The following is a 23905-nucleotide window of genomic DNA, read 5'->3' on the forward strand; positions in this document are numbered from 1 at the left end:
TTTGCAGGAAGTGCAGTGTGTTTCTGTAGCTACCTGCAGTGATACTTGGGAGATTCCCTTTGAGCCCCGTCCTCCACTCTTTGGTGGTGCCAAAGGGGGAGCTGCTCTAACTGCACATTACCTCTATGTGAAGCACAGGCAGTCCAACAGCGTCCTTACCTCCGTACCCCTCTCTAATAGGGAATGGTCACGAAGGTCACACCCCCATGCAAATGGGGTAACACCCCTTTATGATTAAACTAGTGCAAAAAGTACCCTGGCGCATCCCTTTTTATAGAAAGTGTTGCACAAGCGTGTTCACAAGAAGCAGGTTTTGTCCATTGCACCTCCCGGGACAATTTTAGTCACCTTTGCATGAGAGTGGACATTCACTGCCTGTAAATCCACACCCACACCACATTAAACATGTTCTCAGCCCTCCCTTCAGGTACACTTTTTCTGCACACGCACAAAGAAATGTCACCTGCGCCTTTGAGATAGCAGAGGCTTAGTATTTTCTTTTTTCGACGATTATTTGTTCATGGGTAACATTAGTGTATCTCTCCTCTAATAAAGATAATCACGGCACACGGCCATGCTACACTTGCAGGTGTGTAGTCTGGTGGCCTGTGTCGATTTTCTCTGTCTATACCCATGGCTAACCTGAACCTGACTTTTTTCCAGCTTGTGACTTGTTTACTTTCGTTTTTTTTTAAATTATACTGCACTTCGACCAAAACACTGCACAGTTCAATAAAACACTACAACCATAAGGAAACATATAAATGGCTACGGAGGCAGCATCAAGGGACCATGGCAGATAGAATGAACACAGTGAATCTGATTGTAAGGGAGCTGTGGGGAGACAAAGAAACCGAAAGGTCAAATGAACATTGCATTGGAGGGAAAGTGATGAAAGTTAAGCATACTCATGGCGACATTTAAAGGTGATAAAAATAATTGAAAAAATCAGGGAGTAAATGGCAGCCAACAAAGAAAAGTAAAATCCATAGATAGAAGCTATTGGAGGTGAGGTGAATTGAGATGAAGGTAAAATCTGGAGAAGCAAGACAGCAGGCAGGGAGTCCAACGCAGGAAAAGAGTGTTAAGAAAGACAATCAAGACTAGGTAGCCCTGTACAGTGAACATAAATAAGAGAAGAAGCAAAGGAATATCTGAGACAGTGTTGACCTAAACATTCTGCGATTAGAGACAGAAATACCTGGACCAACTATGTGGAAAACGACTGATGGCTGAAGAAGAAAGAGACGCCAAATAAAAACTTGGTTTACTATGCTTTGACAATGTAGATTTAACAACTGAAAGAGGATGATTTTTCATGTAGTGAACAGAATGAAAGGCAGACTGAAGTGACAAAGAGAGAGCATTATCATGCAAGTAGAAAGACAATTAATTAATTATGGGTGACTTGCTCAAAGGGTTTAGAGGTAGGATATATGAGATGGGGTGATGGCAGTGGAGTGAGAGTCAAGGGGGCAAGATCCATAGGATGCTTTAACCCCTTGGCTGCCAGGCTTCCCCCACCCCGCAAGTGCTGAGCCCTTTTTTGGCTATTTGGCATAGTTTGCGCTTAGGTCCCCATAACATGTTGTCCACTTAAGCTATCCATGCCAAAACTGTGTTCTTTTTTCCAACATCCTGAGGATTCTAAAAGTACCCAGAGTTTGTGGATTCCCCTGGAGGAGCCGAGAAATTAGCCAAAATACAGCTAAAATTCGTTTTATAGTTTTTTTTGGGTGAAAATGGCAAAAAGTGCTGCAGAACAATGCATCTAGATTTTTCTCTGCAAATGGAATCAATGACGGGTTTGCAGTGCTAAAATCACAATCTTCCCAGCTTTCAGGAACAGGCAGACTTGAATGAGAAAAACACATTTTTCAACACAGTTTGGCATTTTACAGAGACATACCCCATTTGTACTAATTTTTATGCTTTCAGCCTCCTTGCAGTTAGGGACAGAAATGGGTATGAAACCCAAGGTCGATCCCAGACAGACAAACATTTCTGAAAAGTAGACAAAAATCAGAATTCAACAAGGGGTAATTTGTGTAGATCCTTCAAGGTTTTCCTAGAGAAAATAACAGTTGACATTTAAAAAACATTGAAATTGAGTTGAAAGAATCAGCTATTTTTATCTACATTTTCTTCTGTAACTTTCTCCAACTATGGCAGATTTTTTAAAGCAATAGACCGTTACGTTTGCTGGACCCTTCTGATTGCAGGGATATATAGGGCTTGTAGGTTCATCAAGAACTCAAAGTACCCAGAGCCAATAAATTAGCTGCACCTTGCAATGGGTTTTTATTGTATACCAGGTATACAGCAAGTCATTTGGTAAAATATAAAGAGTGAAAAACAGTTATCAAGGAAACATATGCATTTCCATAAATGAGCACAAGATATGCAGTTTAGAAGAAGTGGTTATTTGCACATCTCTGAATTCAGGGGTTCCCATACTAGCATGTGAATTGCATGGCATTTCTCAAAATGACTTCTTTCTTACTAACTGTCTTCCATTTCAAAGGCACAAATATAGAGAAAGACAATAGGCATTAACACTTGTTCTTATACTCTGTGTTCCTCCAAATCTCCTGATTAAAATGGTACCTCACTTGTGTGGGTAGGTCTTGTGGCCGTGTCAGGAAATGTCCCAAAATGCAACATGGCACATTACATTTTTCCACTGAAAGCTGACTCGATTTTAGTAAAGTGCCTAGCTGTAGCTTTTGGCCTCTAGCTCAGCCGACACCTAAGAAAACCTAGCAAACTTATACATTTTTGAAAACTAGACACTGAGGGAATCCAGGATGGGGTAACTTGTGCTCTAACCAGGTTCTGTCACCCAGAAATCTTTTCAAACCTCTAAATTTGTCTTAAAATCACATTTTCCTCATAATTCATCTATGCAAATTTCTGGAATCTGAGAGGAACCACAAATTTCCTTCCACCCAGCATCCCCCCCAAGTCCCCTGATAAAAATGGTTCCTCACATGTGTGGTAGGCCTAGTCCCCATGACCGGAATGGATCACACAACGGGCAATGGTAGTCCTTGCATACGGGCAACTGCTGACCTTGATCCATTGCTGACGGAGGTACTAGGCACAGACACACAAGTGGGGTAGTGTTTCTATCAGGACAAGTGGAGAAACACTGGATGGTTGGAATTTTGTGAATCCCTGCATATTCCTGCAGTTTGTGTGACAGAAATGCAAGGAAAAATAGAGTTTTTATTCAATGTTTCACCTTTGCAGGGTATTTTGGGTAAGAAACCTTCAGGGAATCCACACAAGCCACACCTCCGTGGACTCGCTTGGGTGTCCAGTGTTCAAAAATGTTTGAATTTGGTAGGTTTCTCCATATTGCAGCTGAGTCCAGGACCCAAAGCGCAGGTGCATGCCTTACAAAACCAGGTTGCTTTGTAATAGATCATTTTGATGTCTCCACAATACAATTTGGGCCCTTTCCTGCCACAGCTCGGTGCAAAGATGGGAGGGGGGGTTACCCAAATCGTGCAAGTCATCCAGCAGGACTGCAAGGTGGGTTTTTGCACTAACCCCATTTTGAGCGTAAGCCCCAGAACTATCTACAACTCCGCCAGCAAAGTGGGAGTCCACTGGCATGCCCTAGAATGGGGCACTAGAGTGCTTCCATGCTCCCTCAGAAATTGTTCTGAGCGCAAATTTGCCTGCTGCACAATTTGCTTAAGAAAGTCAACATCCAAAAAGAGATGGACGTAGTAGATTTTGCAAAACGTTGGCCGTATCAACTTTACATCCAGTGTCACCAGTAAAAGGTGGAATTTGGGGCTGAATTAAATTGGTGGGCTGCCAAGAGAGCACTCAGTGCTTGCCACCTCACGCACCTGTTCTCTGGTTTGGGCTAACCCTCTGTTGTTCTGCTGCACAGACTGTGCTTGCGAAGGGACAGCAGGACTGCCCTCATCGTCAATCTCAGAATAACTGGAAGAGGTGTTGTGGGATGGGAGTCCACCGACTGAAAAATTACTCCCATAGTCTGCTCCGTTGTCTTCACCCTCAGATGCTGTCTCAGTAACTGCTGTCTTAGTCTCTGCTTGGCTTCAGTAGCAGTCATCCAACGAGACACCATCTCCACCACTGGCTAAACTGTCCTTCTAAAGCACTAGCCTATGGAGAAGTCAGATTGGGTCACAAAATTCATCATGGGTGGGGGTGGGGGTGTGTGATGTGTGAAACAGTAAATGTCAGTCACCTTACCTTTGTTTCTTCTCTGAACCAGCAGATTCTCTGAAGACTGAAAAAAACAAAAAAGACACACTATTAATTCACCTTGCCACATACCCATCATCACAACCTTCAGTGCTTGCAGCTCCCAGTGCGACAATCATTTTCGGCGCCCCCGTCTCATGACCTCCTTCTTGTATTCCCTCACTATCACCCAGCAAAAGTGCCCTTCATCTCTCCATAGCCCCCTCACACATACATTTAATTTGCTTTAAAACAGTGATTCCCAACCTGTGGCCCGGGGACCCCTTGGGGTCCGCGACTGCTAAGAAAATCAATTAATAGTAACAGATTAGGTTCCCAGCCTTCAGTAATAACTCAGTGGGGGTCCCCAAATTTCAACAATGAATCAATGGGGGTTCCTGGGTTCCAGTACTGATAAAGTGGGGGTCCACAGAAGTCAAAAGGTTGGGAACCACTGCTTTAAGGCACAGGTAACAACTAGCTTTACTAATCCAATCTACTACTTCTATATAATACATATCTGTTCTTTGCAGCAGGCATATAAACCTTCTGTGGTACTTTATAGCGTCAAAACTGCCACTAGACAAAAGTCCAATCTCTCTCCCTAGCAAGGACATAATCACAAGAGTTATTTGTCCATTTTTTTTTACGCTGCCTGAAAGCTATCTACGCGCATATTTATGCATTTTCCCCATTCATTTTTTCCACAGGACCTTTAGGCACACTTAAAGCCTGAACCACTTAGTGGAATTACACCAAATTTAGTACGAAGCTAGATTATGTTCCGCAGATCACGCTTTTCGTGATTGGGTGCGAATCCGTTCAGTAGTGTTGGTGGAATTTAAGGTATTTATATAGGGACGCTGATCCTCCACAGATCCAACTGTCCTCGTGCTGATATCTGATTGACTCAGAACACTTCAGCAAGGAAGTGTTGGCAGCCACCTTGGGATTTGTCCCAGAAAAAAAGAAGCAAAAAAAGAAAAGGGAACAGGGTAGAGTCACCCTGACCGCTTAGCACTGATCCTGCAGGCTAAAAAGCATTTAAACAACAAAAAAAATTGGGAACATCTACGGTTCCATCCACTGATACTTTTCGCTATTTCCCTCACTTTTTTTATTTGCCCCCAGGTGGGCAAGGTCCCGGGGGCATCATAGAGGAGAGGGGCTTTAATAAGCCCTGGGGACCGCCACCTCCCCAGGGCGAGTGTCCAAATACAAGCGGGGGCCCCCCACGCCCTGGGGACCACCAGCTCCCAGACCAAAAAGGTTTTTTAGCAAGTGGAAAAGGCCCGTTATAGTTAGTTATCTCAACTAACTATAACTCGCACCTTCACCATGCACTGGTAATTACCCACAAATTATGGCACTTATGACGTCTTTGATTACATTATTGATAATATCAATGTAATATTTGCAGTCAAATCTTTGATGAAAAAACTGTGCATGACGGGGGCGTGAGTTATACTTACCTTAGGTCATGAGTAATAGTTAGTTGAGATAACTATAACTATAACTGGTGAATTTCTAAGGTTTTGTACATTTAAAATGTGAGCCTAACTGTAATGTCCCTGTAACCTTTGTTTTTTTCAATGATATTACCTTGTGGCGGTTTCCACCAGGTAGTTATAGTAAGGACCATATTTCCATAGGAAAAGCATTTTTTGACTTGTCTATATCTTTGGCTCTGTTAGACGAATCTTAACAAAATTCTCCAAAAGAAGTGTCACTGTGATTTTTGTTTCATGTAAAGTTTTGGGGTGATCTGTCAAGCAGGGGCAGAGAAAAAGGGGTCTGAAAGAAGGTTGTGTTTCCTATGTTAATTTCCATCTGATTTTTTAGACATGACTATAGGCCAAACCACTGGACGGAATTACACCAAATTTGTCAGAAAGCTAGCTGTCGGTACCCACGCTTTTGGTTATTTGGTGTAAATCTGTTAAGTACTTTTTGGGAAATTTAGGTAGCTCCGAATTTGTATATCTCTGGCTGCGGCGACTTTGCAACTATTTAGTGGGGACCGTGAAGTATTCGCGAATACGCGCAACAAAGGGAGTTCTCTGATTGGCTGGCTGCAACCTACCTAGAAAGTTGCGGCTCCTATTTTATATACCAGTACGTGGTCCCTGGGGCTGAAAAGTGGTTTTAGAATTTGAAATAAGGTGTGAGAATGGAGTTAGTCCGACCCGTGGGCAATAATATAGAAGTGTTTGTAGATAAAGTTAATATGTAAAAAAGTATTTTTTTGGACCCCAGTGATAATCGTGAATACATCGCGAATGCTCTGCACGGACCCTCCTTGCAACGTAGCTGCGAATAACAGCGACAACAAAAAAAAAATTGAGAAGTGTCAAATAGCTACTTTTCTTTAGTGATAGCAGTAGTGAGACACTCAAGCTTGCCCTGACAGATGTGCTCAGATACTGATCCACACAATGAGAGACATACTGAGGCCCTGTGCATTTAAAAAAAACATAGAATTTCACTAAAAAACCCAAAGGTTACAGGGACGTTATACTTAGGTTCTGAACTTATTCCTACAAAGCCATAGAAATTCAGCAGTTATAGTTAGAGTTCTTTCAAGTAACTAAAACTCACGCCCTAGGGTAACTATAACTCGCACATTCACCATGCACAGCTAATTACTCTACATATTATATCACTGATTAAATATTCTATGCCATCTTTCATACTCTAAATGCAACATTTGCAATAAACTTATTGATGAGACAGCTGTGCATGACGAAGGCACGAGACCTATTGAAAATAATTATTTGAAATATGTGTAGTTTCCCTGTGGGTATTTAGATATATATATATATATATATATATATATATATATATATATATATATATATGTGTATATACATATATATTTATATCTTGATAGCGAGATCCCTCTCTCTCTATATATATATATAAATATACTGTGTTTGGCTAAATCTACAGTTTCTTTAGCACCGAAATGTGGGAATCTTGGACCAGGTGCACAAGATGTTTTTGCAGCTATAAACACTGCAGTTTGGAGTTTGTGGCCAAAAAATGTTTTTTGGCCATATATAAAATCAATTTTAACAGTCTGTAAAGTTTCAGTGACTCCTAAAAAAATATTGTGACTGGATACCCATTCGGTGTTTGGAAGGGTGTGTTTTTGGCACCCTTTCAAATATTGAATCTGCACAAGGTGGGTCAATGGTCTGCAAATGCAATTCCAGTCACAAACCTTTGACAAATTACTGATTATCAAGTTGAGGAATTAGCCTACCAGCAAAAGGGAAGGGTCTTCTTTTAGACTCCTCCTTTTGTGAACTGGGGCAAAACTTTCAGAGGGAGGTTAGCAGTGGTCCTTAATGCTGCCAACTGTTACTAAAACTTTAAAAAATATTTTACTTTTTTTAGCAGCCCTGTTTGCTATTAAGAAGTAAGGGCGCTTAAACAAATGTTCACTTTATTTCACGTCCGTAACAGACCTTATGTTCTGCTGACCCTTGCAGGCCACCATCACTGTCTACTGAATATTAATTAGGTAGTTTGGATTCAGATTTAGCCCAAATCCTGTCTGTAAATTTACCTAATACACTTCAGTTTGCAAAATAAGTTTATAGTTACAAGAAGGATGGCCACATATTGTACCCTAAAAATAATACTTCTGGCCTTTCTCTTTAATATTGCCAACCTTGCAGCTCTATCTCCTTTTTCCTACCTGTTGTGTTACTTCCCTTGTCTGTAGGTAGCTCAAGCCTTTTTGTGACCCTCTCAATGTTTTCCTATTTCCTTTCAAACTAACTATCCCTTCTCTGCACGGAGCTCCCCATTCTTACTATGTATATATTGTCTTATCTTAATTTTTCTTTTTGGCAACTTCCATGGTCATCAATATTCTAGCATCATTTTGCCCCCTTTTCTCTTGTTACTCAAATCTCATATTTGCAGCTCATCACTCCCGCACATAATCTGAACCTAATCTTCTACTTAACCCATGTAGTGACCTCTGTTTCTTCTTTATGTCCTCCATTCTCCCTTCCTACCCACTCCCTTGATTCTATATCATCTCTTCACCTTGGGTGTTTCCATCGATTTTTAGACCAGGGCTACCAACAACTTTAATAGTCTTTTGGCAAGACCTATTGTTTCCAATATATTACATATATTTAAACTGTGCTTTGGATGAGCCTTTTGCTTATGATCAGATGTTTTCTATCTTAATTTCCGGCTCCTAATCTGATTGCTTTTCTTTCCATTTGTCCTAGCCAGGAGAAGTTTGGCCTGACTAAATGATTAATTGTTCCACTGTTCATTTTAGATCTTGCTTTGCATTGCATGTGAGAGTCCATTTTCTCTCCATCACTCTTCCTCCTCCCCATCCTTCTCTCTTCCGTCCCCCACCCAAACCAATATCTTCTTGCTCCAGCAGTTTTTTTTCACTTTTTGCCATCTACCACACTATTGAGTGAGAAACCACTTTATAGTGCTTTTTGGACCAGTTCAAGTTGGGTGTTAACAGTGCTAGGTAATGTCTGACCTATGATTTCTATTTTATCAGATCTAATTCAACAATGGAAACCATGGATGCCTCACATCCACAGTAGCCATCTTTGAACAGCATTTATTCAAATAAGCCAAAATGCATTCACAGACTGCAACCGCAGATGCATAAACAGCCATTGCAGCCATCTTTTAACGCACTGAAAAATGTTTTAAAATCTTTTCCAAGATGGGTGCTGTGGATGCATGTGCATTCATGGCAATTATCAAAGAGAAAATACACTGGGGAACCCAAAAGATTTCACTGATGAGACTTGTTGTCTAATCCAATGCTTGTTAATAGAGTATCCGCTCCACAATGGATGTTCTTCATCTTTTTATGTCATGGTTTCTGCCTTAACTGAGCCTTAACTTATAGTGGCCTTCTCACTTTCTTGAATTACTATGCAAAAGACTGAATACAGGGGGGAGATAAATAACACTCAATAACACTGAGACCATTCAGTGACACTGAGACCATTTTCTTTGAATACTTTTCTCATAGTATTGCACTTATCCAGACAATGTACTTTCAACATATATTTATCCCTCTTACTCCCCACTTCCAGCATCATCTCTGTCTTTAATCAGCTCCAGTAACCGAGCACTCTAGACCACGCATTTTCTAGTACCTTAAGTGCCTCAGTCTTTGCCACTTACTTACCTATAAAGTTCACTGAATCAGAATCTTAATCACTCTTCCACTCTGCATTTCCTACTCCCTACATATCTACTATCTTTCTCCCGGATCTCTTTCTTTCACTCTTTGGCTTTGCTAAATAAAGAAAATTCTACTTTTCCCTCACCTATTTCATCTGTATATCCTTGATTACTGTCCTTTCCAGTTCTGTTCTTTAACCTCTCCTGTGCTACTGGATGTATTTTTAACCCTATCAGTGCGTGAAAGGCCGACACACGCACACCCTCCATGGTGCTGGTCACAACCAGTGGCTGACACCAGGGAGGGGTTTTATAAATACTCCAGTGCAAGAAGAGTTTCTGCATTTCTTCTGCCCCCCTCCTGCCCATCTGTGATATCAGCGCACCACGAGGCACGCTGACATCACAATTTTCCCTACCAGAGGTTTGGAGGAGCAGGTAAGCTTCCTCTCCCCACTTCGGTGTGGGGGGGGAAAGGCCAAAACAGCCTCCAGAGATGCCAGAAAGGCATCAACAGAAAGGAAAGAGTCTCCCCTTTCCAGCGATGCCTTTCTGGCACCGGTTCCTGGCCCAGGAAAAGGCACTAGGCCCCATGGTTTGCTTGTTTAAATAGGGGTGATAGGGGTTTGGCCCTTGTTTAAATGGGCACCCCAACTGTGGGGCAATATTAAAAATGAAAAAGAAGGGTTCTTCTCCTTGGGTGGACCCCCCCAGAGGATTAAACAAATATATATTTTTTTGAAAAATGGCAGGTTCACCCTCCTGACACAGGCCGGTCCCTATGGAAGCATACTTTACTTTTTTAATATGTATAGTTTCCCTGGGGCCGCGATCGGCCCCAATGGCAACCACACATTAAAAAAAAAAAAAAAAGAGAGAGAGACAGAGAGTCTGACACTCTCTCTCCTTCTCTCTCTCTCTCTCTCTCTCTATATATATATATATATATATATATATATATATATATATATATATACACTATATATAGATTACCTGGTCGCCAGGCCGGGATAAAATCACAGATTCAGGACAAATGTGATGGAGTGCAGGCCATCTACAGGGACCAAATTCACAAGAGTACCTTAAATCCTTGTTGAGGACATTTGCATGGCCCAAAGTCAAGGATGTATTGTGCAGCCAAGGCAATGCAAGGTCTGGGTTGGAGATGTCGGTTCTGGGCAGCTGTGAGGCTGCTTTGCAACGTGCTTCATTGTCATCGAGGAGGCCATCAACGAGGAAGCTTTCAGTGCAAAGCCCTGTATCAAGGATGCGTTGCGCACCAGATCATTACGAAGAACCTGGAGCCTTGGATGGGGAGTCCTGTGTTGTCTTTGAGGTTACCATCATCAAGGCACTTGAAATGTGAGGGCCTATGTCAGATGTGTTGCACAGTGGTGGTTCCAGTGAGGCTGAGAGGGCAATGCAAAGTCTGGGCACTGAGAAAGTCCATGCAACAGAGGTGACAAATCGGTTCCTCTTGGAGTTACACCGTGCAGCACAGGAGATGCTTTGGTACTGTTGGGTCTACAGATGGGCAGACAGAAGACCTTCAGGCCCAAGTCGAAGGGTCCAGGATTGAGGTGGCACAACTTTGCAAGGTAGGATGCACAATTGCAGAGTCAAGGTGCTAATTACAAGAGACTAGCCCTTGGAGTCACTCTGGTAGTCCTGGCCTCAGGTTCCAGTCTTTCTCTCCCAGGCAAGAGGGCAGCAGGGCAGCAGCCCTTCAGGGCAGCATTTAGGCAGAGTCACAGTCCTTTCAGCAGCACAGCAGTCCTTCTTCCTGGCAGTCTTCAACAGGGCCATGAGTGTACTGAAGAGTTGATGTCTGAGGTCCAATATTTATACCTCGTACCTTCTTTGAAGTGGGAGAAACTTCTAGAGGATTCAATTTGAAGTGCTCAGGTTGCATGTCTCGCCTGCCCTGGCTCCAGACTAACTAGTGGGAGTATGCAATCCTTTGCGTGAAGGCAGGACACAGTTTAATCAGGTGTAAGTGGGTCTGTGCCTAACTTCGCCCTCCCAATCTACCAGTGATGGCCCATCCAGGCAAACCTAAGCTCTCTATTGTGTATGGCTGTCTAGGAGGAATACACACAGACCAATTGCCAACTTCACCTAGTCATGTGATCCAGAGACAGGCTGCAGACACTAAATGGCTAAGGCAGGTCAAACGTCATCTTTCTAAAAGTGGCATTTTAAAAAGTGCAATATAGAGTCCAACTTCACAATGGAGAGTATTTGTTATTACAATTCCAAAGACATCAAACGTGAACTGTCCACCTCTTTCCATTTGGAAAATAGCCTTATTAAATATAATAAGGTTACTCCAGTGTTATCCAATGGGAGATGCAGGCCGTTCAAAGCCATAATTAAGAGTTTTTCCTTATCAGGTCATGTAAAACTTCAAAGTACAAGTTCTACCTTTTAAATGTATTGCACCCTGCCTTCTGGGCTCTTTAGGGCCTACCATGGAGGTGAAATACATGTACTAAAAAGGAAGGTTTAGGCCTAGCAAAAGGTTGATTTTGGCAGGTCAAAATAGCAGTTTTGCACACACAGGATGTCTTGGCAGTCCTGACACCCGTTTGCAAAGGTAGTTAAGTGGGTGGCACAGCATATGCTGCATGCCCACTAGTAGCATTTAATTTACAGGTCCTGCATACATGTAGTACACCTTTATTAGGGAGTTCTAAGTAAACTGAATATGCCAATTGGGACCAAGCCAATGATAACTCTCCCTCTTATAGCAGGTTAGACTTGGTAACACACTGCAATGACCTGTGGAATTTAGAATAATATGGCAGACCTGTGTCAAAAAAGAATAGCATCTATGGGAGTGGCTTTTACTGGTGCAGCAGATGCAGTGGCACTGTGGCCCACTAAACCATGACTATGGCTGTATTTCTAATTTCTAACACTATCTGGGGTACCCATTTCATTCCTTGCACTAGGGCCACGGCACCATGCCTATGCCACTGATAGCTTTTCTGTAACAATATGTAAAATATAAATTGTGGGTGTAAGATGGACTTGTTTATGTTACCCCTTGTCTGCTTAACATCAAATGAATGTACTGAGGATGTTTGATGAATCACCTTATCTATTTTTCATGTTTATGGGATTGTTTCTGTGTTTGTTTTGGTTTTATAATGCTACAATGTCAGATAAAATCAAGCTTCGATGTGCAACAGAAACGATGCCAAACACATGAAATAAAACATACATAGAATGCATAATGCCATTCCATGACAACAACAAACCTCATGAGTAGAACAAGCATTGGTAAAGCCAATCGGTTTCATCTTGGAGGAACTATTGGCTTTGCCGTTGCCTTTGCTGTGCAGCATGGCCAAAGTAGACCAACATTTTTGTAGACATGCACGTACCTCATTACGCATGCACGATTAAGAATGATAGAGGCACCATTTTCTTTTAATTTATTGGTCCAAGATTAAAAGTTAAAAATATGTAGCATGAAAACACCTTTTTTAAGGAGGAGGGTACGCCAAAAATTTGGAAAACATATGCACTCTCATGAAGTGCTAAAGCAAAAGGAATGCTTCATAAGCCACAGTAGGTCTTTTGCAAACCGCTATCTTGTAGGCTCAAGTGGAAAAAGGCAGTGTACAAACCAATAACAAATTACATGTAGCACTATCAAGTACGGGACTAAAGCAAAGAAATATACAAGTAGTCCACATAAATTATAGGCCATGCCTATCAACAACCACTGGTGCTTGACATCTAGCTCCTTAACCTCCATATGTCTTTTAAAGGGGATAAAAAGTGAAAGTAGGCCTTTATGTTTAAAGCCCAAAGGTGTCAAAGTTGTTCAAATACTTTGGGGTGATTGGTGCTTAATTTTGCTCCAGCGTCTCTTAGTACTTTAAATATTGGGGTCTTCCACTGGCGATAGTTTGTTTAGCGTCAAAATGTGAGTGCGAGGTTCCTTGGTGATGCAAAAGGTGAACTGCAACAGCCCTGATACACAGGCGGGTAACCATCTATCCACTTGTAGACAGATTTCCACACCAAGTAAATGTGCTACTTGGAGATGTTGCAGTAATCCTGTAACCCCTAAATAATACACATTCTCTGGTACGTGAGCAGATTGCTTACAACTTAAGTATCAATTTGTTAGATATATTTGAATTGAATGTTGAGCAGTAGTGTAACCTTGACAGCACTAGGGCCTAAATTTATAACACACGATAAGCCACTGACAACAATGTCCCTAGTTTTGAAACACTGAAAAGATGAGCACGTGCTAAACAAGTGTACTGTTGCCTCATAGCGCTGTGACTTTCACCTTTCTACTTTACTTCTTTCTTTGCTCCATACTCCAGGAACAAGGTTAGAAGTGAACAGCACTTTGTAACCGATGTTGTGTTCTGCCCCTTCTTTCCACAGGAGGTGAAATAGGATATAGTCCTTCCACCGACACAGTGACTTTAATTGTATCGGATGGCGAGGCCGGCACAGTAGACAGCTGTTGCATCGATGGACCACCCCCTCCTCCAGTGCCCCTCCACGCCAATCTCCCAGTGTATGATCTCAACATCACTGTCCTTCCGGAGAACAACCAACACCCAGTCATTACAATAGGTAAGTCCCAAAAACAAATGGCACCAACCATAAAAGAGCATTTGATCTATACAGAAATGGTCTGTGTGGAACGAACGGGTATTGATGCTGTGGCAAATATTGGCTTATTTGTTTATTCGTGTGACAGAGGGGAACAACAGAGGTCTAACTTGCCATGCCTCTCATTAGATTGAGAAAGCCCACAAGACTTGATATGCATTTTGGGAAGAAAAAATAGTCACAAGGCTCCAGGCTCCCAAAGGAATTGAAGAGAAGGACTACTGTCAAGGGATAAGGAAATACACTATTGGGGAGAGGGTGTGCAAGCAGTAGAAGCATTCATTGCTGAGTCTGTCAGAGTTAAGTAGCCACTCAAATCTATTGCTTTCCAATTACCTCAGACTGCTCATTTACTTGTCAGATATATGGCACGCTTCTAACACTAGAGTGTTCATGCAGCATTATTTCTTTTTCCGAATGGTTGCAGGCCAGACTCAATACATCTAGCCAAATTCTTATATAGAATAGTGGGCAATTGAAAACTACCCTGGCTGTTATTACATAGAAAACATGTGAGTGCCTCAATATAGTAGCATATTGAAACAGTCACTAACTAAGCCAAAAGGGCAAGGTATGTGTTATGATTTAAAAACAACAAAAAAAGTATTGTGTGTGCTAAGACTGAAGATGGCATTACATGATTGACAAATTCTCCCTGCAATGCAAGAAGAATTGAATGTCAACAGTCAGATACCTCTTGAGGTAAATGCCTGCTGACTAAAATACAGTAAAGAATCAGCTGAACAAAGGGCCTGATGTGCAAACATTTACAAACATTAGGAATACTGATTTCCTAATTGCAATTCTCTCTGATGGGACGTGATGCTGCAGGAGTGAGTAGTGGCATATGTGAAACCTCTTATACCTGGATCACTGTGAGAAGGCAGGGAGTGCAGAAGGAGTGGGGTGCTTTAGTGGGCTTAGTGTGTCATCTGCAGGCAAGGGGGACACACGCAGACAAGGAGCTGCAGCCCACAATGCTCATCATGGGAAAAGACAAGGAGGTCAAGGGCCAGCAGTGAAGCACCATTACTCAGTATGCCCTGATACAGGGACTGCCACTGCAAAGCACGAACCAGAGGTGGAATTAATGAGAGCGGCTATACTTGAGGCACTCCAGGGGTCCCGCACAACTCTCAAGAGGAAGATAGACACTAGAATTTGGCCTGCCGTTCACAGACCTCTGAAAAGTAGCCGAGAGGAGGAGGGTCGCGGAGCAGTCTATTGGTGGCTTACATAAAGATATTTCCACCCTTAAGGAACAGGTCATGAGGCTCACAGCCAATAGCCAATGTTAGGGAGATAGCGTTGAGGACGCTGAAGGCGGATCCCATCGCAATAATCTGCGTCTGGTGGGATTCCCCCAACAAGCAGAAGGAGAGTCAACTGAGAGTTTCCTAGGGGCCTGGATCACCCACATCCTCAAACTGAATGGCTTTTCACACATGAACGCGATATACCGATAAATTGTTGACTTGACTGCTCAAACATGAGATAGGCCGAGCACCTATTGTAGCACTTTAGAGACAAGATGGTACTATGGCCATGTCTCACTGGGGCATTAATGACACTCTGAGGAACACCTGCAGGAGCTGTAAGGAGGATGTGGGGCTGTGGATGCTGAAGTAGTGGAAAGATAACTGGATCGGGTGGACCTGCTGGTATTGCCTCACCTGATGAGAGAGAGGAGTTAGAGTCTCACATCACTCTAGAAATGTTGAAGGAGGCTTGGGTAAAATGACTAGGGGGGAAAGCACCGGGAGGCGCAGTTGGCAGAACCACTTTTGGAAGTGAAAGGTAGTAGGATTCCCCCCCACACTCTGAGAAGAAGTGATCTGTATGCTCCCAAAGCAAGGGGGTGGCGTGATGAGCCCATCCTCCTACAGACTTCTCGCCATGCTCAATGTGGACCCCAGGGTGCTTTGCAAGATACTGGTAGAAAGGGTAAGGGGCGCTGTGGGGTCCTTGGTGCATTGAGATGAATGTAGCTTTAAGTGAAGTGGCTTTATGTGATGCATTCAGTGTGACAGTGTGTGGAAGATTTGGTCCTGGTGTCAGATATCACCAAAGCATTTGATACTGTTGAATGGGCTTACTTGATGCAGGTACTCCATGGGATGAGTTTCAGGCCCCATTTCTGAATCTGGTTGAGACTGCTATACACAGCTCCCAGGGCCAGGTGTGGAGTGGAGGATTGGTTTTGGTGGAATAGAAAGTGAGTAGAGGTATAAGACAGGGCTGCCCACGTCCTCTTCTTTTTGCTCTGGCGCTGGAGCCCTTGGCATCACAGCTTGGTGGAGAGAGTTGGAGGAATTTGGGGCAGTATCAGGTTTGCAGATTAACAGGGGCAAATCGCTGCTCTTTCCACTGAGTGAAACCCCAGAAGGGTCTCTGGCTCCAATGGGACTGTGTTGGGAGACTTAAAGGTTGAGATACCTTGGAGTAATGCGTGTGCATTCGTTGGACAGTGTCAGTATAATATTGTTTCGCCGTTGAGCGTATTGACAAAGTTAGTTCACTACTGAAACACATTGCAGCTGTCAATGGAAGGAAGAATCCCAGTAGTAAAAATGGTTTACTCCCAAGGTGTTTATAAATTATTCAAAATACACTCGATACCTTGCCTTGCAGCTTATTTAAAACTCTTAAAAGACTCCTAACGTCATTGATGTTAGCTGGGAAAATGAGCAGAGTGGCATTGACACTGCTCAAGCAGGACCCTCTTGAGGGAGTCATGGGCCTCCCAGATGTGGAACTCTATTATTATGCCTCTAAGCTACAGCAAACATCAAACTGAGCATTGGAGATTGACAACTGAGCAAAGAGACTACTGCAGAGCACCTATGGCACACACTCATGCTGTTTATGTGAGCATCACAGATGCCGAAGGATGCTCCCTGTCTGATACAACAGGTCGCAGAGGTGTGGGAAAGGGTGGTGACCAAGTTCTTGAAGAGGCTGCCCTTTGCTAGGGGCTCAGCATTTGGACTTTGCAGCTCTTTAGCCATATTAGTGAGGACATTTTTGGTGGTGCACTGAAGGGAAGGGGGATGTGAGACATGGGATGACCTCTACCCAGCAGAGAAGTTCCTTTTCTTCATGGAGGCATAGGAGGCCTTCACATTGGAGAGCAGACAGTTCCTACAGTATGTTAACTTAGCGAGCACTACGAGGGAAATCCGGATAGATTTCCCTAATACACCGAAGAAGATGGGAACTCTACATATGATGTTGACAGCCGGGGCGGTGAGGCACCTCTTGATACTTCTTTATGGAGCACTTAAGAGGGATGGGGTCAGGACTGAGCCCACAGTACGCTGAGCATGGGGGCAGGAACTGGCAGTGGCATTGACTGACACAGTGGAGTGCAGCCTGCGAGTTGGTGAAACGGTTCTGATGCAATACTGAGTTTAAGATGGCTCACTTTAGTTATGTTCACCGCTCGATTCTAATACCACTTAAACTCAGTCAGATGTATAGAGACAGAAGCACGGAGTGCCTGAGATGTGGGGGAGAGGGCACGTCCTTACATATGGTATTGACTTGCCCCAGGGTGCAAGCATACTCGTCATCAGTGGTAACTCAGCTGCATGCAGTGACAGCGATAGCGGTTGAGATGATGCCCCAAGTGTGTTTGCTTGGCATTGTTAAACAACCAAGAGGTGGGAAGATACACTTAGTGTTGGCCAAGAGATGGGTGGCCATAGGGTGGCTAAGTATGGCACTTGCAGAGGAGGCACACATGAAAACCAATAGACGGTATGACAAACTGCAGGATGATTTAGAAATTTGGGTAACACTGTTGAAGGCCATGCAGACGGAGGCGGTTGGGGTAGTGAGCAGTTGTCACAGACACAGGACACTGAACATCCTCACCACACACAGAGGCTACAGTCAGAATAAAGTGGTTGGGGGGTGTGGCTCATCTCTGAGAGACCTTTGGGGGGGAGATAGGTCATGAGAGGCATGGGAGGGGCTCTCTGTAACATACACCCGGGGCTGGGACTGGGGGTGTGGGGGAGAATTGACCACTACTGCTAGCTGGAACTGGTGGTGAAATGAACACTGAGAGATTATAATATCTGTTGTTATTTTTTGTTTCTTAGGTTGTTTCGCAAATGTCTTAATGCTTTGTTGTTGTATGTTAACAGGGCAATGGGCTTGTTCTAAAAAATAAGTAATAAAAAGATTATTTTTTTAAACTATGTGAACAGGCATAAGCATGGGATTATTGGTGATTCTGCATCAAAGAGTACTACAGAGTTACCAAATTGTTCCAATTGCTCCGGGGCATAATTGACATTCTGCCAAGACCTAGATAAAACGCTTTGCTGGTGCTGAAGGGAGATAGGGCAGTAGAAAAATGTGTGGCATTCTGTGTATTGGGGCTAGAACCTCGGGCTAAGGGTCAGCTGGTGAGTGACAGCAGTCTGTCCACAGGCCCTCATGGCCTGTCGGGCAGCACAAATGATTATCCACTGCAGCAAGCCAACCAATTTTATAGATATGTGCAACCCTAGTTTTAATACGGGAAAAACTGACTGTGTAAATTAACAAAAAGAAACACAGCAAGGTGGCAGAAGGAGTGCTCGAGGCCCAATTCAGCACAGCTGGAATGCATGATATAAAGAAAAAGAGCATCTCATTTGGCATGGACAGGAAGTAATTCCATGGCCAGTATCTCGCTATATTCCTGAGCGTACTTCTCTTTCTAATAGACATTTTTAGAGAGTGCTTCCTGAGTATTAATTAAACAGCAGTCTTAATCTCACATAACCGTTCCTCATACTCCAAATTGGATCACAAGTACAACTGAGGCCACAATTATTAATATGAGGCCATAGTCAATATGTCACTGTCTCTCCCTACCAATGTAGGTCTATAGACCCACCTCCATGTCTGTCCATGTCCATCCTCTCCTGAATTCAGCAGCAATATATGACTGTTCTGACTTCTACTCTACTACAGTCTAAGACCATCATTATGGAATAATTATCATCCACATAGGTAGCCACAGGCAGAGGTTTACAGAATCTAATATATAACTGGGTGGGTTGTACAAAGGGATTATTTGACCATTTTACCAGCCAGCCATTTCTGAAAGGTGGCCCACTGGACAGGTGGTGGTAAATGGCATTACTAAATGCAGTGTTAAGGTTTCATCATCCCTTACAACTCTGTTGGCAAAAACAGTGTCCCCCTTGACGACCTTGGCCCAGAGGTCACTAACACACCCTGATCATATCTCTGTAACACCCCTAATGGTATTTCAGAAGTTATTCCACATTTATACGTGCCAAATATTTCATCTACACAGAATAATTGGGTAACTCAATGAAACAAAATCTAGACATCACATACGGCCATGTATAACAGGGACTGGACACACAGTGTTGTCATTGACATTGTTGTGACCAGTAACTATGCATCATGTACAAGGGTTTGGCTGGCCAAAACCAAAGGCTGTGCTGAGCAGGTCCATGTGTGACTTGGAGAAAGGTAGGCTTCGTGGACATATCCTGTAACTAGTTTGTCTATCAAATTTTGAGACTGGGGACTGAGAATTGGGTGTAACTAAAGGCCATGTTATATATGCCACTGAGCAAGGCGGTGCCCAAGGGGTGCTAATGAGAGAGAATGTAATGGAGGGTATGGCTGCATTCCAGACTCTGCACCAATTACCAACCTGGAACGCCCTTTAGATGTGTTCATGAGATTCTGGGCCCACAGCAATGCCCTTGTTCAGCCACTTCCTTTGCCTCCTACTATAGTCCCTGTTTCTAGTAACCCCATTTCCAATATGAGTGTGGCACCCAGTCAGCCTTATGTGTAGCTGTACTTTCTGGGCATTGGAAGCAGGCATAGTTTAAATCCTCATCAAGTGCCCATCAAACCTGCACCACCAGACACTGAAGGCAAACTTACTTGGTCATTAATTAGACAAGACCACTAGACAAAACCAAAGCTGTGCATTATGGGCACAGCAGGAAGTGAACATGCACATCCTAGGCATTTGCTGGAGTAAAACAATATTGCAACCATGGTTGTCATTAACTATCTAACAGTATATATATTCAACATTATAAACAAGATGAAAAAATGAAAAGCATTTTTTAAATCTGTTTTTTCGTAGGAAATGTGTATTTTTTAATACACTCACATTTTAAAATACTTTTATACATCGACATTCCTCTAAAAAAGCTCTTCACAAAACAAACTTCAGGTCAATGGACAACATGTGATTCAAAACCTCGGAATGACTTCAAATTCAAAGTTATCGTGAGCTATGCAACCACTGAAACACAACTTGGATTCTATGGACCACATTTACGAGGCCCATGGTGCAGGGCGGCACAGTGTTAGAAATGGGGTCTTTGGTTGACAGTCAGGTTACCCCCTGTTCAAGCAAGGACCCTCACTCTAGTCAGGGTAAAATAGAATCACCCTCAGCTAAACCCTTGGTAGCTTGGCAGAGCAGTAGGCTTAACTTCAGAGTGCTAGGTGTAAAGTATTTGTACCAACACACACAGTAACTTAATGAAAACACTACAAAATTACACAACACAGGTTTAGACAAATAGGAAATATTTATCTAAACAAAACAAGACCAAAACGACAAAAATCCACAATCCACAAGTCTAGTTATCAATAAAAATGCAAAAAGAGTCCTTAAGTAGTTTTAAACACACACTAGCGCTGCTAACGTGAAAATGTACCTGGTGTGCGTCAAAAATAACCCCGCACGGGCGAGTACGCGTCAAAAAGGGCTTCCGAGGCGTTGATTCCACTCACAAGCGGGACCGTGTGCCATTTCGCCTTTCATCGGGTCGGGGTGCGTCGATCCAGTCAGCACTCTCGGGTCCGGGCAGGCCTTGTGTTGTTTTTCCACGCACAGCAGTACTTGAGTCGGAAATCCAGCCGCACGATGATCCGAAAACCCCGCAGCACGAGTTGTGATCTCCCAGCCTCCGTCAGCAATGCTGCGCATCGTTTCTCCTGCTCCGTGCGTTGATTCTTCGGTCGCGTTTCCTGCGAGCGTCGTTTCTCAGCTGCGGAGCCGGCGGTGTGTCGTTTCCTCAGCCGCAGATCGGAGTTGTGTCAATCTTTTCCCCGCACGGCACTCTGTGTGTGGATTTCCTTGCCTTTAGGCTGCCAGCTTCTCCTTTCAGGGTCCCAGGAACTGGATGGGCACCACAGGGCAGAGTAGGAGTCTCTCCAGAGACTCCGGGTGCTGGCAGAGAGAAGTCTTTGCTGTCCCTGAGACTTCAAACAACAGGAGGAAAGCTCTAAATCAAGCCCTTGGAAATTTTTTCACAAGATGGAAGGCACACAAAGACCAGTCTTTGCCCTCTTACTCTGGCAGAAGGAGCAACTGCAGGCTAGTTCCACAAAGCACAGTCACAGGCAGGGCAGCTCTTCTTCCTCAGCTATTCAGCTCTTCTCCAGGCAAAGGTTTCTCTTGGTTCCAGAAGTGTTTCTAAAGTCAGTGGTTTTGGTTGCCCTTCTTATACCCATTTTCTACTTTGAAGTAGACCTACTTCAAAGCAAAGTCTCTTTTGAATGTGAAATCCTGCCTTGCCCAGGCCAGGCCACAGACACTCACCAGGGGGTCGGAGATGGCATTGTGGGAGGACAGGCACAGCCCTTTCAGGTGTAAGTGACCACTTCTCCCCCCACCCAGCACAGATGGCTCATCAGGAAGTGCAGACTACACCCCAGCTCCCTTTGTGTCACTGTCTAGTGTGAGGTGCAACCAGCCCAACTGTCAAACTGACCCAGACAGGGAATCCACAAACAGGCAGAGTCACAGAAATGGTATACGCAAGAAAATGCTCACTTTCTAAAAGTGGCATTTTCAAACACACAATCTTAAAATCAACTTTACTAAAAGATGTATTTTTAAATTGTGAGCTCAGAGACCCCAAACTCCACATGTCCAACCGCTCCCAAAGGGAATCTACACTTTAATCATATTTAAAGGTATCCTCCATGTTAACCTATGAGAGGGACAGGCCTTGCAACAGTGAAAAACAAATTTAGCAATATTTCACTGTCAGGACATATAAAATACATTACTATGGGGGTGATTCCAACCTTGGCGGGCGGCGCTAGCCGCCCGCCAAGCGGCCGCCATGCGGCCAAAATAACGCGGCCCCCATTCCAACATTCCCACTGGGCCGGCGGGCGCTAACCATGTTCCATGCTGGGCCGGCCCAGCGGGAATGAGGCCGCAACACAGGAGCCGGCTCCTAATGGAGCCGGCGGTGTTTCGGCCGTGCAACGGGTGCAGTTGCACCCGTCGCGCTTTTCACTGTCTGCCATGCAGACAGTGAAAAGCAGGCCGGGGCCCTGTTAGGGGGCCCCTGCACTGCCCATGCCAGGACACGCCTTACCGCCTGCCCCTTCCTGGCGGTGTAAACCGCCAGAAACAGGCTGGCGGTAAGGGGGTCATAATCCCCAGGGCAGCGCTGCCCTGGAGGATTATCACCGCCGGGGGAAAATCGGCGGGAAACCGCCGGCCCCGGCGGTGCGACCGCGGCTTTACCGCCGCGGTCAGAATAGGGATTGAAGCACCGCCAGCCTGTTGGCGGTGCTTCCGTCATTCTTGCCCTGGCGGTCCAAGACCACCAGGGTCAGAATGACCCCATATATGTCCTATCTTAACCATACACTGCACCCTGCCCTTGGGGCTACCTAGGGCCTACCTTAGGGGTGCCTTACATGTAAGAAAAGGGAAGGTTTAGGCCTGGCAAGTGGGTACACGTGCCAAGTCGAATTTACAGTTAAAACTGCACACACAGACACTGCAGTGGCAGGTCTGAGACACGATTACAGAGCTACTTATGTGGGTGGCACAATCAGTGCTGCAGACCCACTGGTAGCATTTGATTTACAGGCCCTGGCACCTCTAGTGCACTTTACTAGGGACTTACTGTTAAATCAAATATGCCAATCATGGATGAACCACTCACATACAATTTACACAGAGAGCATGTGCACTTTAGCACTGGTTGGCGCTCAGAGTTCAAAAGCCTAAAGCAACAGGTCAGAAAAAATTAGGAGGCAGGAGGCAAAAAGATTTGGGATGACCCTGCATAAGCAATAAAGTCCAACACACACAGCAAGTGCCTTGCTGCACCATCCTTTGCCACGAGGAAAGGGCAGAACTGCATTTCTGTCTTCTCCCCCTGTGCTGGTGCACAAATTGCTGCCTTGCACCAACGCAGACACCCTTGCACCATGGTGCAAGGATGCTTGCATTGCAGGATTAATTGTTTTTATGAAGGAAGGGACACCATGATGCACAAAAAGGATTCCCAGAGGTGTTTTCCTCTTTCTATGTGTGCAGCACACATAGAAAGAGAAAAAAACGGGGAGAATAAAGATTTCTTTCCCTGTTGAGTCACTCCGACACCACCCCTGAAGTGGTATAGGAATCAGACACATTCCAAGTCTTGTAAATCTGGAAATGTGTCATATTCCTTTTGGTTAGATCGGTGTTCCGTTGGAACTCCCCCAAGCAACACCCTTGGAACGCCCCTGTCAAACAGTGTTATGCGTGAATGGGCTCCATATGTATAAAGCCATCTAAGGTGGCTTTGCGTGGACTTGTAAATATGGACTGGCGCACACAGCACCACCGGAGCGTAAAAAAAAAAAAAAATACGCTCCGGTGGCGCAGTGTGCCGCTAGGGCCTAGTAAGTTAGGCCCTATGTGTTTTCATTGTAAGAATGTGTATATGTTTACAGTGGCATCCAATCACCACCCCTAGTGCAACCACTCACTCATAAAATCTGCCAACCATACCCTCCAGATGCAAATAGAAGGAAGCAATGGACTAAGGGC

The 23905-nt window shown here is 44.1% G+C and overlaps 1 protein-coding gene across 2 annotated transcripts in view; it reads left to right on the forward strand.

Annotated features, from left to right (window-relative positions):
* The window catches only part of LOC138293366 (FRAS1-related extracellular matrix protein 1-like), an 892846-nt gene that overhangs the window by 267501 nt on the left and 601440 nt on the right, over positions 1-23905 (forward strand). For both annotated transcript variants that reach the window (XM_069232561.1, XM_069232560.1), the window contains exon 17: positions 13825-14019. In XM_069232561.1, the coding sequence (XP_069088662.1) occupies positions 13825-14019 (195 nt within the window). The remainder of the gene's footprint in view (positions 1-13824; positions 14020-23905) is intronic.

This window comes from Pleurodeles waltl, chromosome 4_2, assembly GCF_031143425.1.
Source record: "Pleurodeles waltl isolate 20211129_DDA chromosome 4_2, aPleWal1.hap1.20221129, whole genome shotgun sequence".
In the NCBI taxonomy this organism is placed as follows: Eukaryota; Metazoa; Chordata; class Amphibia; order Caudata; family Salamandridae; genus Pleurodeles; species Pleurodeles waltl.